Here is a 15173-nt window from a genome sequence, read left to right on the forward strand (position 1 = left end):
AGAGAATATTGAATTAAAAAAAGAAACAGAAATTTGAGGTTGCTTTCATATGTTTGTCTTTATATAGAAAATAAAATTAATATATATATATATAGGATCAATTTTATGTTGATTCCATTGAAATTGAATTGAAATTTGATATTTTGTGTTTTTTTTTTAATGAAAGATTGTTAAAATGAAATCTTTTACGATGAAATTGATTAAGTTATTTTCAGAGAATAACTATTACTAAAATCAATAATTACTTGTATTAGCATAATTAAAGAAAAGTAATAAAGTTACCCAAAATTTAGTTGAAATTTCTTATAAACACAATATCCATGATCTTTCCTTATATTCATGATCTTTTCCTTCAAAGCTTTAAAACAAAGAAATATATATATATATATATATATATATATATATATATATATATATATATATATATATATATATATATATATATATATATATATAATCTTTCCTTATATTCATGATATTTTCTTTCAAAACTTTAAAATAAGAAATATATATAAACTATATATACCATAAGTTAGGTATGATATCTTTAATCGTGCTAATGAAAAGTCAAAGTATACCCTAAGTCTTTTAGTTTGTCCCTTGGCCTGTATATAAGACCATATAAACCAAAGACATAACAATTTCCACCAATAGTCTCCGGATTTAATTTAAAGAAAAACAAATAAAGATAATGTTATTTCTTCAAGCCATGAAAGATCTTATAAAAATAATGGAAATTTCGTTGAAAATGATGAAAAAGATGAAGATTGATGTGACTTTTTGTCTCGAAGTAAATAAACAAAGACTTAAAGCAAAAATACTTGTTAGTCTTGCTTCTCTCTTTCAGAGTTGATTTTAGTTTTTCTTAAACAATCGGAAACACCAACCACCCATGGATTATCACTAAAAACTTAATTAGAATAATATGCAATTCACCTTTCATATAATAAGCTTGACATCTTACTATTTTCTTCACTCACTTTCACGTTATGCTGCATGGTATGCAACAATCATTGGTCAATGACAACTATATATATAATTTCAATTTTTAAATCGCATGCTTAGTCCATTTTAATGTATAATCTCAGTTGTTTTCCTCCACAAGGTACACAAAATATATAGTACAATAAAAACTTGATAATATTGACTGAAATTATTGGTGCAATTTGTTATGGATAAATGTTGTATGAATAGAAAATGTCACAAAATGCCAGTTGTGTGCAACTTACAAACTTATTAAATCAATGTCCACACTTTGGAGAAAACAATTTTTGTGAAAATGATGACATATGGATTTCAAAATTGATCTATTGTAGGCTGAGGTTTACCAAATTGATAAACTTTGATATCTATTTTCATAAAAAAGTTAAATTCATAGAGAACCTAAATTTAAAAAAAGTAAGAGTTTAAAGTTTGATTTTTCTGCTAATTTTTTAATACTATTATTTTGTCGTACCTTCAAAATATGTAATAATTTTGATACTTAAAAATATATTAGAAAAATTTAATCCGCCAAAATCACCAGTCTTCGTCTTTCTCTACCAAGCACAGCTTTGTCACCTCCAATAACAACGCGTGTAACACACGCTACAATCTCAAGAACTCTCTGAAAAGAATCTCCCAATCATAAACCAGTGCTCGAGTATCTTCAGCAATCAGTCACTAATGAAATCTTTATATCCAAAGCATAACAAATATCACAGATTCTCTTTTTCAAGAAAACAACGAAGCATGAAGAAACAAACTTTGCTTTTGGCATCATTAAACTCAAAGAATAACGTGAAACTTTTGTGCTGCACTTCCTTCCTTCACATCACAATAAAACTGGAAATTGATGCCATCACTTATACTTTCCCTCCATATCAAGCATACTTTCCTTCAAAACTATCTGTAGTTATTTTAAGTTATATTTGGTTGTTTGCAGCATCAAAACAATTTGAGCTTGTTCTAACCACGACAGAATTATCTCTTCCACAATATTTCGTAGACGTTTTCTCCAAATTTCAATGCCAAAATAGGATCCTTCTCTTCAAATTCCTCCTGGTGTTTGGTGAAATGTACCTCAACTTCTCTTTTGTTGCTTTATGATTGATTATTATAATTTGTTAATGTCCATTTTTCAATCATGTGACTAGCTTCGATTGCACTGTTTCTAAAGCTAGATTTTTGTTGTTCTCAGTAACAGGGTGTAACAGAAAAGAGTTGGACGAGGTTATCTGGTGGACTGAATAGATTCCTACATCTAGCTTTTCTTTGGTCCCAGTTATTTCAGAGGTTAAAATCCATTTTGTTATTGAAATTAATTAGAAATAATAAAGTTTTATGATGATGCTTCTAAAGATTGTTATATCATTTGTTAATGGACCTCCATAAATCACCTATTGTCAGATCCCAGAGTTCAAACTTTCTACACTATTGTATATCCATTGAATTAAAGAATCTTGTGCTTATGTTGTTTTATTTTTAGAGAAAGTTTGATTTGAATTTTTTATAGCTTATTTATATTATGTTTTACAGTTCTCACCAAGCAATGTATTGTATTTTGTAATGACTGATTCTTCATTCTTCATGATACTCCATATAAGCTTGATCTTATATAGCTTACCAAATCACTAAACTTTTCCTAATTGGTCAATGAAAACTATAGTTGGTTCATGCATGATGTATCATCTACCATCAAGTGTTCTACTTGTGCACAATTCTTCTTTTGCTGACATTATTCTGAAGAGTCTAGCCTCATTTCCAACAACATATTTGCTATTGTAATTATTATTTCCTATTTCTTCTTTTCATTCCTGTGTTTGCCTCTAAAGGTAGGTGTGAGTGTATACATACATAAAAAAGAACTTTTGTAGTACAAAAATTGGGTGACGTTTTATGTATTTGTTTGTTTGCAGTAAAATGTCGATTCTAACAAACAAGATGAAAGCAGTACCTGTGTTGCTGAAGCAGTTGATGACAACAAGGAGGAAATTCCATGAAAGGGGAAGAGATGAATCATTGGATAAGAAGTTGGAGAAGTTGAGGTTGGATCTGAACAGAATAAAGGATGTGTTTGTAAGAGTGAAGAAGAACGAAGAAGAATTGCTTGACACATTAGCAGAGGTGTATGGGCATCTTCGCAGATTAGACCGCGGGAAGCTGGATGAAGACATGGATGGGATTTGTAAGAGAATCAGAGATTGTAGTCGCAAATTGCTCCCAAAGGATGGTTTTGATGAGTCATATAAGGAGGAGGATGAGAAGGGTGTCAAAATATCTCACTCATCACAAGAGTTGGTGCAGCCCCATCTGAACAAGAGTTGGACTCTGGAAGATTATTACCGGCTAAGCCTTCCATCAAGATTTTGTTTGTTATCTCTCCAAATTTTCCCTGAGAACGCTGTGATAAGGAAAAGAAATGCAATTAATTTTTGGATTGGAGAGGGTTTGATTAGAAATACAGAGAACAAAACAGCAGAGGAAATGGGTGAGGATGTGATTCAAGATCTTTGGAGATGTAATGTGATTGTACGCTATGGTAATGAAAAGAGTCCCCTTGTCAAGAAATTTCAAATTCTTTCAGGCGATCAACGTCACTTGGAACCAAATTTAGATGGAGATTTCGATTATATCAGACCATCGCCGTTACAGCTTGATAGTAAAAAGGTTACGGTAGGTGGGGTTCATAGAAAAAATGTGACTTTACGTAATATTTTTAATATTGGTGCAAGTTATCTGAATTTCAGCCCGCAATGGACCACTGAATTGAGGAATTTAGAGGTGCTTCAACTTGGGCGTTGGCAAGATTCAGCTTTGCATCACATTGAAGTTGGGAGTCAAGAATTCTTGAAAGATCTGAGATATCTGAAAGAGTTGAAGTATCTGAGTCTGCGTGGGATATCGAGAATATTCGAGGTTCCATCCTCCATTGCAGAACTTGAGAAGCTACTGATTCTTGATGTGAAAGCATGCCATAATTTGGAAAGACTACCTGATGATATTTCATCAATGAAAAGTCTGACACACCTTATTATGTCTGATTGTTGCTTACTGGAGGGCATGCCAAAGGGGATTGAGAAGCTCAGTAATCTGGAAGTACTCAAGGGATTTCTAATAAGTACTCCTGAAAAGACTCCTTGCAGAATATCAGATCTGAAAAATTTGGAAAAACTAAGGCGACTCAGCATACGTATTGGAAGTGAGGCCCAGATCAGGGATGAGGAGTTTGAAGGTTTGAAAGATTTTTTAGCACTTGAGAATCTGAAGATATCTTGGAGTGTGTCTAATCCAAAGTATGCTAAGATTAAGGTCGTTTTACCACTTCGTTTGAAAAAGTTACATCTTGAATGTTTTCCTGGAAAGTCTTTGCAAGAATATTTTATTTTTATACCAAGCGTTTGGTTCGATTCCATACCGACAGAACTAAATATAACTGGAGGAAAACTTGAACGTATGGTAGATTTTCAATGGTGGAGAGTGGATATACTGCGTCTCAAGTACCTTAAGCAATTGAATGTCGACATACACTATTTGAAAGCAAAGTTTCCTTTGCTGAAATATGTAGAAATTAAACAAATCTCAAACCATTCATACATTGAGCATGAATGGCGCATCTAATATGAATCGGATACCGAATGAAAAGAGAGGTAAAGTTAAGTTCATGTCAAATTTTCTGTGTATTTATATTTATTTTGTTCTCTGAACAGTTGTGTCATTTACACAATGCTATTCCCAAATGTTTCTCTCTCTATATGTATGGTGTGGATGTACGAGAGAACAGAATTCAAAGACAAGGAAAAAATAAATATGGTTTGTCTGTTACTAAATTTTTTTATCTCCCAATTAAGTGATGTGTATAATGTGATTTAGATTGTCTCATTTGTCAAAATAACAACCATAACATTGACAAATCTTGATCAATAATTTTGATGGATCCAGAACAATATATTCCATAAATATACATTGTCACTGATACAACAAAAGTAAGACACAATTTAATATAACTATAACTATAAAACAATTCACATAAGGACTATTTCTCTTTTCTTCAAATTTTTAAACTTGTCCATAGTTAAATCATATGAAATTAAGATTTCATTTTATTGTTTCTAAAATGAATTTTCATGCAAAACTATTTAAAAAAAAGAACAACAGTTAAATCTATTAGAGTAAAAGAACCTGAAAAGAAACAAGATATAACTATTCAAATTCTCATATTCCAAAACATTCTCCACACATACAAGAAAAAATCACCACTCAAGAAATCATACACAGAGCAAAACACAGTCCATTCTTGCCATTTTTATAATGTTCACATAACTCATCGACTAGTTAGCATCCAAAAGCTCATGTTCTTGGAATTTTCAAAGGTATATAAACCTACACACGTCATTTGTTGGTGTTATAATATGCTGCTGAATCAAAAGAGATGTATTGGGGGAGTTTGTAGAATGATATAAAATTGGCATAGAAGTTTATATAATCATTTATATGGTTATATGTTGTTGAGCTCACAGTAAAGGTCACTTATACTAATATAATCATAGAAATATGTAGAAGACTTAAATTATAAGATAAACTCCTTTTTTTCTTTTTTGGTTACTGAGAAAGATGAAGGGGAAAGTTTATACAGAAGGGAATTTTGTGGATTGGAATGGTTTCCAGGTTCGTCGGGGAACAGAGGGGTTAAAAGAGCTTATTTAACTTCATAAAACTTGAGAGTGACTTGTGAGTTTTGAACCTATTATAAGTTTGTTTTAACTATTTATTTAGCTTTCTGGGAAAGTTCATTAGTATCAGTTTTTTCTAGTTTATTAGTTTTACGGTAAAACTTACATATAATATACTCTAACTTGATAAATATTTATAAAATAAATGCTTAATTAAGTTATTTTCGCAATACACATGGATAGATGATATATCCTGCTCAGCTACCATAAACTAATTTGCGTTATAATACTGTCAAATGATTTTTTGCTAAACAAATTCTACATATTCTTTTAAACAAATTCTACGTATTCTTTGGAATTGAAGAGTTACTTAATCAGTTTTACTTCGCTAATTTTTATTGAATGAAGTTTAATAAGTAAGCTTTGGATTCTCTGGAGTTAGCTTACTAAGCTAGTTATGGCTGTTATGTCTTTTCACTAGTTTTAGGCCAAGTAACTAATCTAGTACTTAAATTCTAACAAACATTATCTTTAGAGAACATGCTTAACAGCTACAAATTTATAACTAAACATTCTCCCACTTGGGGTTTGATTTACATTACCACCTAGTGTAGTGCCTTCATCATCAACTTTCTCGAAGGCCAGTTGAGGCAATGCAAAGACTCAACTTAGTTGTTGTGACAATCTTGGTCAACATATCAGCTGGATTCTCTGCACATGGAATCTTCAACAAAATCAAATCTCCATCATTTATCAAGTTTCTGATAAAATAAATGATACTTCAATTCAATGTGTTTGCATCTGGAGTGAAGAATTGGATTTTTAGCAAGACAAATGGCTCTTTGAATGTCACTGAACAATGAAGGTTCATCTTGCCATTTTCCTAATTCTTTTAGAAGATTATTCAACCATATCATCTCTTTTGCTTCTTCTGAGATAGCTATATATTCAGCTTCAGTGGTTGAAAGGGAGACTCTTCCTTGAAGTTTGGACTTCCAACTGATAGTTGTGCCACCCAACGTAAAAATATAACCTGTTGTGCTCTTTCTACCATCCAAATCACCTCCCAAATCTGCATTAGAAAACCCCTGTAAAGTGAGATTACTTCTTTTAAAGGACAAGTGCATCTTTGAAGTGCCCTTCAAATATCTCAATATCCACTTCACGCCTTCCCAATGCTCATTTCCGGGATTGGATAGAAACCTGCTCACAACTCCCACTGCATGTGCTATATTAGGTCTGGTGCAAATCATAGCATACATCAAGCTCCCTACTGCAGATGCATATGGCACTTTAGACATGTGATTTTCTTCTTCCTCTGTCTGAGAAGATTGCCTTTTTGAGAACTTTAAGTGAGTTCCCAAAGGTGTATTCCTGGTTTTAGCATTTCCAACATTGAACCTACTAAGCATTTTTTCTATATATTTTTCCTGAGATAAATTTAGAATACCTTTAGATCTATCCCTGGAAATTCTCATACCAAGAATTTACTTGGCTGGACCAAGATCCTTCATTTCAAAATTTTATGACAATTATTTCTTCAACCTGTCAATTTTTGTCATATTAGCATCAACAATCAACATGTCATCAACATACAAGGCAAGAATGATATAACTATCAACATATTTCTTCATGTAACAACAATGATCTTCTTCACATCTGTGAAATCCTGAGTTTCTCATAAACTCATTAAACTTCTTATACCATTGTCGCGGTGTTTGTTTCAACCCATACAAACTTTTATGAAGCTTGCATACAAGATTCTTTTTGCCTTGTACTTCAAAACCTTTTGGTTGTGCCATAAAGATTTCTTCCTCAAGATCTCCATGTAGGAATGTAGTTTTCACATCTAACTGCTTCAGATGAAGATTTTCTGCAGCTACTATACTCAAGATAACTCTGATGGTAGTCATCTTGACAACAGGAGAGAAAATTTCTGTGAAGTCAATTCCTTGTCTCTGTTGGAACCCTTTCACTACGAGTCTGGCCTTATATCGTTTGCTGCCATCTAGTTCTTCTTTTAACCGATAGACCCATCTGTTTTGCAAAACCTTCTTTCCTTCTGGAAGCTTGGTTAAAGACCATGTCTTATTCTTCTGAAGAGACTTTATCTCATCTTCCATTGCTAGCCTCAGCAACATGCTCTGGCTCACCAGCATCAGTCAACAATAAGTAATGCAATGAAGGGGAGTACCTTTGTGGTGCTACAATTGTTCTGCTAGACCTTCTAGTCGGTAATTCAGGAGTTACTGACTCTACTATCGGTTTAGGTTTTGACCCAAACTCTGACTCGGGCTCTGACTTAGGCTCTACTTCTGTATTCTGCCCTTTGTTGGCTACATCACTTTCTGAAATTTCTTCTAATGATACCTGCTCTGGCTATTTATTTGCAAATTCTGCAGTTTTTTCCTTATAGAACATGTTTTCATTAAGAGTAACATTTCTACTTCTGATAATTTTCTTGTTTTGGTCATCCCAAAACCTGTAGCCATACATTTCAGATCCATAGCCAATGAAATAGCATCGCTTTACCTTAGGGTCTAATTTATCTCTACTATTAGAGTTCAACAAAATATATGAAGCACAACCAAAAACTTTCAGATGTGAAAGGTTTACCTCATTTCCATACCATACTTCTTCAGGTAACTGATAACCTAAAGGAATTGATGGTCCTCTGTTTATAAGATAGGCTCTTGTCCTTATTGCATCTGCCCAAAATACCTTGGGTAATCCTGACTGGATTCTCATACATCTTACTCTCTCATTCAAGGTTCTGTTCATTCTTTCTGCCACACCGTTTTGTTCTGGTGTTCCTGAAACCGTCTTGATCATTCTGATCTCATTCTCTGAACAAAACTCCTTGAATTGATTACTGTCATATTCTCCACCATTATCAGACTTCAAACATTTAATCTTTAAACCTGTTTGAGTCTCAACCTCCTGTTTCCACCTTTTAAACACAGAAAACACATCAGATTTATTTTTAAGAAAATAAACTCATACCTTTCTTGTAGAGTCATCAATGAAGGTTACGTAATACTGTGAACCTCCAAGAGATTTCACTGGAGCTGGCCCCCAAACATCTGTATGCACTAGTGCTAGTCTTTCAACTTTAGACGACTTACTTGTTTTGGAGAAGCTAACCTTTTTCTGCTTTCCAAAGATACAATGTTCGCAAGGTCCAATGTCAACATGCTTCAAGTTAGGTATTTTACCTTGAGACCATGGGCTTCATTCCTTTCTCACTCATATGCTCAAGCCTCTGATGCCACAAAGAGGAACTGTTGCCAACTTCTACAACTGATATCATATCCTCATCTGCAATCATGTAAAAAGATCCTCGCTTCTTTCCACGAGCAACAACAAGATTACCTTTCATTACTTTCCAGTGTCCATCTCCAAAGGTGGTGTAATGACCTTCATCATCCAACTGCCCTATAGATATTAAGTTTCTCTTTAAGGCAGGAATATGTCTGACATTGTTCAAAGTCCACACACTTCCATTAGAGGTTCTGATATTGATATCACCTCTTCCTATAATATCAAGAGATTTTCCATCTGCAAGGTAGACCTTCCCAAACTTTCCTGGAACATAGTTAGATAATAATTCTAAGGAAGGTGTAGTATGAAATGATGCACCTGAGTCCATAATCCATGAGTCAATAGAACTATCTAGACTACATAATAGTGCATCTTCAATTTCATCAGTTGCTGCATTTGCTGATTGATCACTATCTTGCCTCTTGTTGTTGTTCTTCCTTGGAGCCTTACATTGATTTGTAAAATTGACCCCTTTTCTGACAATTCCAACAAGTGATATCATTCCGGAATTTTGGTTTTGATTTCTCTCTAGACTTTGATCTACCTCAACCTTGATTACGACCTTTCTAGCTATTTCTTCCTCTAGTTTCAGTACTCAATGCTGAACCAGAACTAGAACTGGAAGATTCCCCTGAACTTTTCCTACGAACATCTTCGCTTAAGATTAAGTCACAGATGTTATCAAGCTTCAACTTACTATTACTTGCAGAATTACTAACTACAGTAACAGTTGCACTCCAACTTTCCGAAAGAGATGATAATAAAATTAATGCTTTCACCTCATCATCAAATGTTATCTGCACTGATGTCAACTGCGCAATAATTGTATTGAATTCACTAATATGATTAGTAATCGAGTTACGTTCACCCATTTTTAGGTTGACTAGCCTGCAAATCAAATACACTTTATTGGCTGCAGATGGCTTCTCATACATATTTGACAATGCCTTCATCAAATCTACAGTTGTATTCTCGTTCATGATGTTGAACGCAACATTCTTGGCTAATGTTAATCGGATCACACTGAGTGTCTGCCGATCTAACAAATACCATTCTGCCTGCTCCATGTCGGTAACAAATACCATTCTGCCTGCTCCATGTCGGTTGGCTTTTGCCCTGTTAGATACAACTTCTTTTGATACAGGTAGTCCTCTATCTGCATCTTCCAGAATCCGAAGTCACTGCCATCAAACTTCTCAATCCTCACCTTCCCTTCTTCCAATGCCATTGCTCTTGCTGCTTTGACGAAAGCTCCTACTGCTTTTGACTAAAGCTCCTGCTGCGGCTTGTGACCAAAGCTCCCACTCCTTCTCTAAACTGAGATCCCCAAGAAGAAAAATAGAAACCAAATCTTTTCTGATGTGGAAGATCAGACAATGCTGCAACCATAGAGCATACTAAGAAAAATGGCTCTGATACCAATAGTTAGGAACAAGGCAATAAAGGAAAGAATAAATGAGAGAAAAATAGACACAGAGAATTTAACGTGGTTCGACGTACAATGTGTATGCCTACGTCCACGACTACACTAGAAAGTATTTGTATTTCTGGTGTATCTTAAAGCTTTACATAGAGTCTCTTATATAGTAAAATAGAGAACCACATCTCACTATTCTAAGCGATGTGGGACTAAATCAAGCACCATAATACTAACAATTATCTGGAGGACTGAGTATATTCTTACATCTAACTTTTCTTTGGTATCAATTATTTCAAAGGTTCAAATCAATTTTGTTATTGAGATTGTAATTAGAAATAATAAAATTTAATGTGATGCTTCTAAAGATTGTTATATCATTTGCTAATTGAAATCCATATATCAGCTATTGTCAGATCCTTATAGGGTTCAAACTTTCTACTGTATTTCATATCCTTTGAATTAAATAATCTTGACCCTACGATTAATGTTGTTTTAATTGCAGAGAAAGTTTATTTTGAATTTTTGTTACCTTATTTATATTTTGCTATGATAATATTCACCAAGCAACATATGATATTTAGTAATGACTGATTATTCATTCTTCATGACAGTCCTTATAAGTTTGATGCTATGTAGCTTACTAATAATTAAACTTTTCTTAATTTTTCAATCAAAACTATTGTTCGTTCATGCACCATATTCCATTATCTTTTCTACTCATGCACACCTTTTTTTTTGTTGACATCATTTTCATAAAATATTTGTTATTGTAATTTTTATTTTCTATTTCTTCTTTTCTTTCACACAAACGCGAAAAAGAAATTTTGGAGTACAAAAGATTGGTGACGTTGTATGTATGTGTTTGTTTGCAGTAAAATGTCAATTCGAACAAACAAGATGAAAGCAGTACCTGTGTTGCTGAAGCAGTTGATGAAAGCAAGGAGCAAATTCCGTGAAAGGGGAAGAGATGAGTTATTTGATAAGAAGTTGGAGAAGTTGAGGTTAGATCTGAATAAGATAAAGGATGTGTTTGTGAGAGTGAAGAAGAAGGAAGAAGAACTTCTTGACACATTAGCAGAGGTATATAACCATCTTCGTAAGTTAGACCGCAGGAAGCTGGATGAAGGCATGGATGGCATGTGCCAGAGAATCAGAGATTCTGCTCACAATTTGCTCCCAAATGATGGTTTTGATGACTCATCTAAGGACGAGGATCACATTGGTGGCCAAATATTTCACTCATCACAAGAGTTATGGAAGGCCCGTGACAAGATTCGTTATCCGGGAAATCATTATTACACGCCAGACCATCTATCAATAACTTGCTTGTGGTCTCTCTTAGTTTTTCCTGAGAACGCTGTGATAAGGAAAAGAATTGCAATTAATTTGTGGATTGGAGAGGGTTTGCTTGAGAATACAAAGAACAAAACAACAGAGAAATTGGGTGAAGATGTGATTAGTGATCTTTTCCAGTTGAATTTGATTGAAGGAAAGAGTCTCCTTGCCAATAAATTTCAAATTCTCCCTAGCGTCCGTCATCAAATGGAGTCATATTTATTAAAGGAAAATGCAGAGCATCGAGGACAATATTTTATACCCGGCATTTATCTGCAAAAAAGACCATGGCGGTTACAGCTTGAGCGAAGAAAAGTTACACTAGGTGGAGATGATTGGTATTTTGGTGGCCGTACCATAGGTACTGTTTTTAATAATGGTGCAAGTTATCTGAATTTTAGACCGCAATGGGTCACTGAGTTGATGAATTTAGAGGTGCTTCAACTTGGGGGTTGGCAAGATTCAGCTTTGCATCACATTGAAGTTGGGAGTCAAGAATTCTTGAAAGATATGAGATATCTGGAAGAGTTGAAGTATCTGAGTCTGCGTGGGATATCGAGAATATTCGAGCTTCCATCCTCCACTGCTGAACTTGAGAAGCTACTGATTCTGGATGTGAAAGCATGCCATAATTTGGAAAGACTACCTGATGATATTTCATCAATGAAAAGTCTGACACACCTTATTATGTCTGATTGTTGCTTACTGGAGGGCATGCCAAAGGGGATTGAGAAGCTCACTAATATGCGAGTACTCAAGGGATTATTAATAAGCACTTCTGAAAAGACTCCTTGCAGAATATCAGATCTTGTAAAGTTGAGAAAACTAAGGCGACTTAGCATACGAATTGGAAGTGAGGCCGAGATGAGGGATGGGGAGTTTGAAGGTTTGGAAGATTTTTCAGCACTTGAGAAGCTGAAGATATCTTGGAGTGTGTCTGACCCAAAGTATGCTAACATTAATGTCGCTTTGCCACTACGTTTGAAAAAGTTACATCTTGAATGTTAGGTTTTACAGAGGGGGTTTCACTGGGGAGAACAACACCAATGAGATCTGAGCCCAACCACATAAGACATTGACACCACTCTCAACCCAAAACCTTAAGGCAATGGGTTTATGGGTCTTTATTCTTATATAGTGCTCTACTTTCTCATTTCTGGTCAATGTGGGACTTAGACTCACACTTGAATTCCTAACAATCTCCCCCTCAAGGGTGAGTCCCTTCAACCACATTAGTACACTCCCCCTCCAGCGGAAGCATTCCCAACCACACGAGTACCCCTTCTCGTACCGCCGTTCATCTTAACGGGACACGCTTACCTGGAATCCTTTGCCAGGAAGACTTTCGATACAGGGACCTGCACTCGTCTAAGCCGGTTTTAACCATCGGCTCTGATACCACTTGTTAGGTTTTACAGAGGGGGTTTCACTGGGGAGAACAACACCAATGAGATCTGAGCCCAACCACATAAGACATTGACACCACTCTCAACCCAAAACCTTAAGGCAATGGGTTTATGGGTCTTTATTCTTATATAGTGCTCTACTTTCTCAATTCTGGTCAATGTGGGACTTAGACTCACACTTGAATTCCTAACAATCTCCCCCTCAAGGGTGAGTCCCTTCAACCACATTGGTACACTCCCCCTCCAGCGGAAGCATTCCCAACCACGAGTACCCCTTCTCGTACCGCCGTTATTCGTAACGGGACACGCTTACCTGACCCACACTGTCAGGAAGACTTTCGATACAGGGACCTGCACTGCACTCGTCTGAACCGATTTTAACCATCGGCTCTGATACCACTTGTTAGGTTTTACAAGGAGGGGGTTTCACTAGGGAGAACAAACACCAATGAGACTTGAGCCTAACCACATAAGATATTGACACCACTCTCAACCCAAAACCTTAAGGCAATGGGTTTATGGGCCTTGATCCTTATATGGTGCTCTACTTTCTCAATTCTGGTCAATGTGGGACTTAGACTCACACTTGGATTCCTAACATTGAATGTTTTCCTGGAAAGTCTTTGGAAGAATGTTTTATGCCAAGACAGGTGGGACATGGTGGGATCATATTCACATCGAGAGAGCTAAACATAACTGGAGGAAAACTGGAAAATATGAAAAAAAAGATTTTAATTGGTGGTACGTAGTCGTACTGCGTCTGAAGTACCTTAAGCAATTTAATGTTGACGTAGACGATTTGAAAACATTCTTTCCACGGCTGAAATATGTAGAAATTAAACAAATCTCTAACTATTCATACGTTGAGCGAGAATGGGACTTCTAATATGAATTGGTTACAGAGAGGTCAACTTAAGTTCATGTCGTAAAATGTTTGTGTATATTTGTTTTGTTCTATGAATAGTTGTGTCATTTGCACAATGCTATTCCCAAATGTGTGTGGATAATGAACAAAATTGAAAAGACAAGGAAAAAATAAATATGGTTTGTCTCTGTTACTAAAGTTTTTTATCTCCCAATTAAGTGCTATCCATAGTGTGTTCTAGATTGTCTCATTTGCCAAAACTCAGTCCATTTTCACCATTTTTATTATCTTCACACTTCACATAACTCATTGATGACTAATTAGCATTCAAAAACTTCTGTTCTTGAAGTTCACAGCACCGAATTCTTGGGATTTTTCGAAGGTATATAAACCTACACACTTTATTTTTGTTGTTGTTTGAGTCAAAAGAGATGTATTATAGGGAGTTTGTGGAATGATATAAAATTGACATACAGGTTAATATAATCACATAAGCATGTACATATGTTGCTGAACTAATAGTAAAAGTCACTTTTGCTGATATAATCATATAAATATGTAGAAGCCTTAAATTATAAGGTAAAGCTCCTTTTTCTTTTTTGGTTACTGAGAAAGATGGAGGGGAAAGTTTATGCAGAAGGGAATTTTGTGGATTTGAATGGTTTCCAAGAGCTTATTTAACTTCGTGAGACTTGAGAGTGACTTGTGATTTTTGAACTTTGAACTTGTCATAAGTTTCTTTTATCGGTTTATTTAGCTTTCCGGGAAAGTTCGTTGGTATCAGCTTTTTCTGGTTTATTAGTTTTACTGTAAAACTTTATACTCTCATTTGATAGATATCTATAAAATAAATGCTTAATTAAGTTATTTTCTTAATACACATGGATAGATGATAAATGTAAAAGTAAAAGTCAATTCTTAGATAGAGTATTGAGGTACGTATATTTAAGCATGAAATTAAATATCTGTGAGTCATCCGATAGCAGATAAATGCCAGGATACACTCAACACACATCATTAGAATATGTTCTAAATGATTCTAATTCCATATTAAGAGATAGGTTTAAGCCTAACTCGTCCATATATAACCAATTTGTAAGATGAGTTTTGCATTTACTTATATACTGTAAATTGATTTTCTTTCTAATTGATGGAGAATTCCATCAAAAGTATGC

The 15173-nt window shown here is 34.8% G+C and overlaps 1 protein-coding gene and 1 pseudogene across 1 annotated transcript; both read left to right on the forward strand.

Annotated features, from left to right (window-relative positions):
• Positions 1–1531: 1531 nt before the first annotated feature.
• LOC114183764 (disease resistance RPP13-like protein 4) lies at positions 1532–4808 on the forward strand. Its single transcript, XM_028070892.2, has 3 exons — positions 1532–2057; positions 2180–2274; positions 2898–4808. The coding sequence occupies exon 3, from the start codon at positions 2902–2904 to the stop codon at positions 4597–4599; it is 1698 nt and encodes a 565-aa protein (XP_027926693.2). The 5' UTR covers positions 1532–2057; positions 2180–2274; positions 2898–2901; the 3' UTR covers positions 4600–4808.
• Positions 4809–11169: 6361 nt separating this feature from the next.
• On the forward strand, positions 11170–14019 carry LOC114183067 (disease resistance RPP13-like protein 4; annotated as a pseudogene).
• Positions 14020–15173: the final 1154 nt, after the last annotated feature.

Source organism: Vigna unguiculata, chromosome 5, assembly GCF_037176805.1.
Source record: "Vigna unguiculata cultivar grain cowpea cultivar isolate G323 ecotype 2 chromosome 5, ASM3717680v1, whole genome shotgun sequence".
NCBI lineage: Eukaryota > Viridiplantae > Streptophyta > Magnoliopsida > Fabales > Fabaceae > Vigna > Vigna unguiculata.

Excerpts from the sequence above, each read along its gene's own strand:
- LOC114183764 (XM_028070892.2), top strand. The coding sequence starts at position 2,902 with ATGTCGATTCTAACAAACAAGATGAAAGCAGTACCTGTGTTGCTGAAG.